The following is a 1404-nucleotide window of genomic DNA, read 5'->3' on the forward strand; positions in this document are numbered from 1 at the left end:
GCTGGAGCCTATCCCAGCTGCCTCCGGGCCAGAGGTGGGGGACACCCTCAATCGGTGGCCAGCCAATCGCAGGGCACAAGGAGATGGACAACCATGTACACTCACACTCATACCTAGGGGCAATTTAGAGTGTCCAATCAGCCTACCATGCATGTTTTTGGAATGTGGGAGGAAACCAGAGTTCACGGAGAAAACCCACGCAGGCCCGGGGAGAACATGCAAATTCCACATAGGTGGACCCACCTGGATTCAAACCCAGGACCCCAGAGCTGTGAGGCTGATGCGCTAACCACTCATCTGCCGGGCTGCTGTGTTTAATTTGTCACTCAAAAAAACAAAAAAACAAAAAAAACACAAGGATGTACAAGTTTATGATGATGTCAAACTTCATTTATTGCAGTAGTTGTAGCTCCAAAGTCTGCATTGTAACTGTATCATAGGCCATTATGTAGTTAATGCTTCTTACTGGTTCTCTTCAGCATGACAGACCCAGCACTAGAGATCTAGAGGAAGAAAAAGTATGTAATACCCAGTCGGACAGTTTTGCATTTTGAAACAACCATCCATACAAATATCTAAGTACTGCCACCCAAATGGTTAATGCGTCGACCTCACAATTTTGGGGTGGAGGGTTCGATCCCAGGTGGGTTCTCACTGTGCGGAGTTTGCATGTTCTCCCCAGGCTTGCAAAGGTTTTGTCCGGGTACTCCAGTTTCCTTCCCACATCCCCAAAAAATGTAGGCTAAGCTGGTTGAACACTCTAAATTGACCCTAAGCATGAGTGTGAACGTGAATGGTTGTGTCTCCTTGTGCCCTGCTATTGCCACCAATTCAGGGTGTCCCTTGCCTGGTGCCAATAGTTAGCTGGGATAGGCTCCAGCACCCCCCTGCAACCCTTGTGACGAAAATCAGTTCAGAAAATGTATGAATAATAATAAATAGTATACACCAACTTTCTTTGAATGCTAGAAGGGATCTGTCAATGGTTAGCCATCACAAAATTCCAGGGAACATACTTTAAAAATTGTAGAGCGACAAACATTAACACTTACACTCATACCTTGGGGCAATTTAGAGTTTTCAACCAGCCTACAATTGTTTTTGGGATGTGTGAGGAAACCCAGACTTCCTGAAGAAAACCCACACAAGCCCAGGGAGAATATGCAAACTCCACACAGTGAGGACCAACCTGGGATCGAACCCTCGACCCCAGAACTGTGAGGCTGACAAGCTAACAACTCATCTGCCGGGCCACCCGCTCGAAATTATTAACCCCTGAAATTTATACTGGTCAATTTACTTTTTGGTAATTAGGTAACATGAGGGGAAAATCTTTAAAATACTAAATGTTGCTCACAGTATAATTAATTGGAACATTCGGCTTTTTTTCTTCATTTGGCTTGT

General features: G+C 45.1%; 1 protein-coding gene across 1 annotated transcript in view; it reads right to left on the bottom strand.

The window, feature by feature from the left end:
- Positions 1–368: 368 nt before the first annotated feature.
- The window catches only part of fabp6 (fatty acid binding protein 6, ileal (gastrotropin)), a 2118-nt gene continuing 1082 nt past the window's right edge, over positions 369–1404 (bottom strand). The window contains exon 5 of the mRNA XM_077615770.1: positions 369–503. Coding sequence (XP_077471896.1) covers positions 453–503 — 51 coding nt within the window. The 3' untranslated portion in view covers positions 369–452. The remainder of the gene's footprint in view (positions 504–1404) is intronic.

The sequence above is a fragment of the Stigmatopora argus genome, chromosome 12 (assembly GCF_051989625.1).
Source record: "Stigmatopora argus isolate UIUO_Sarg chromosome 12, RoL_Sarg_1.0, whole genome shotgun sequence".
NCBI lineage: Eukaryota > Metazoa > Chordata > Actinopteri > Syngnathiformes > Syngnathidae > Stigmatopora > Stigmatopora argus.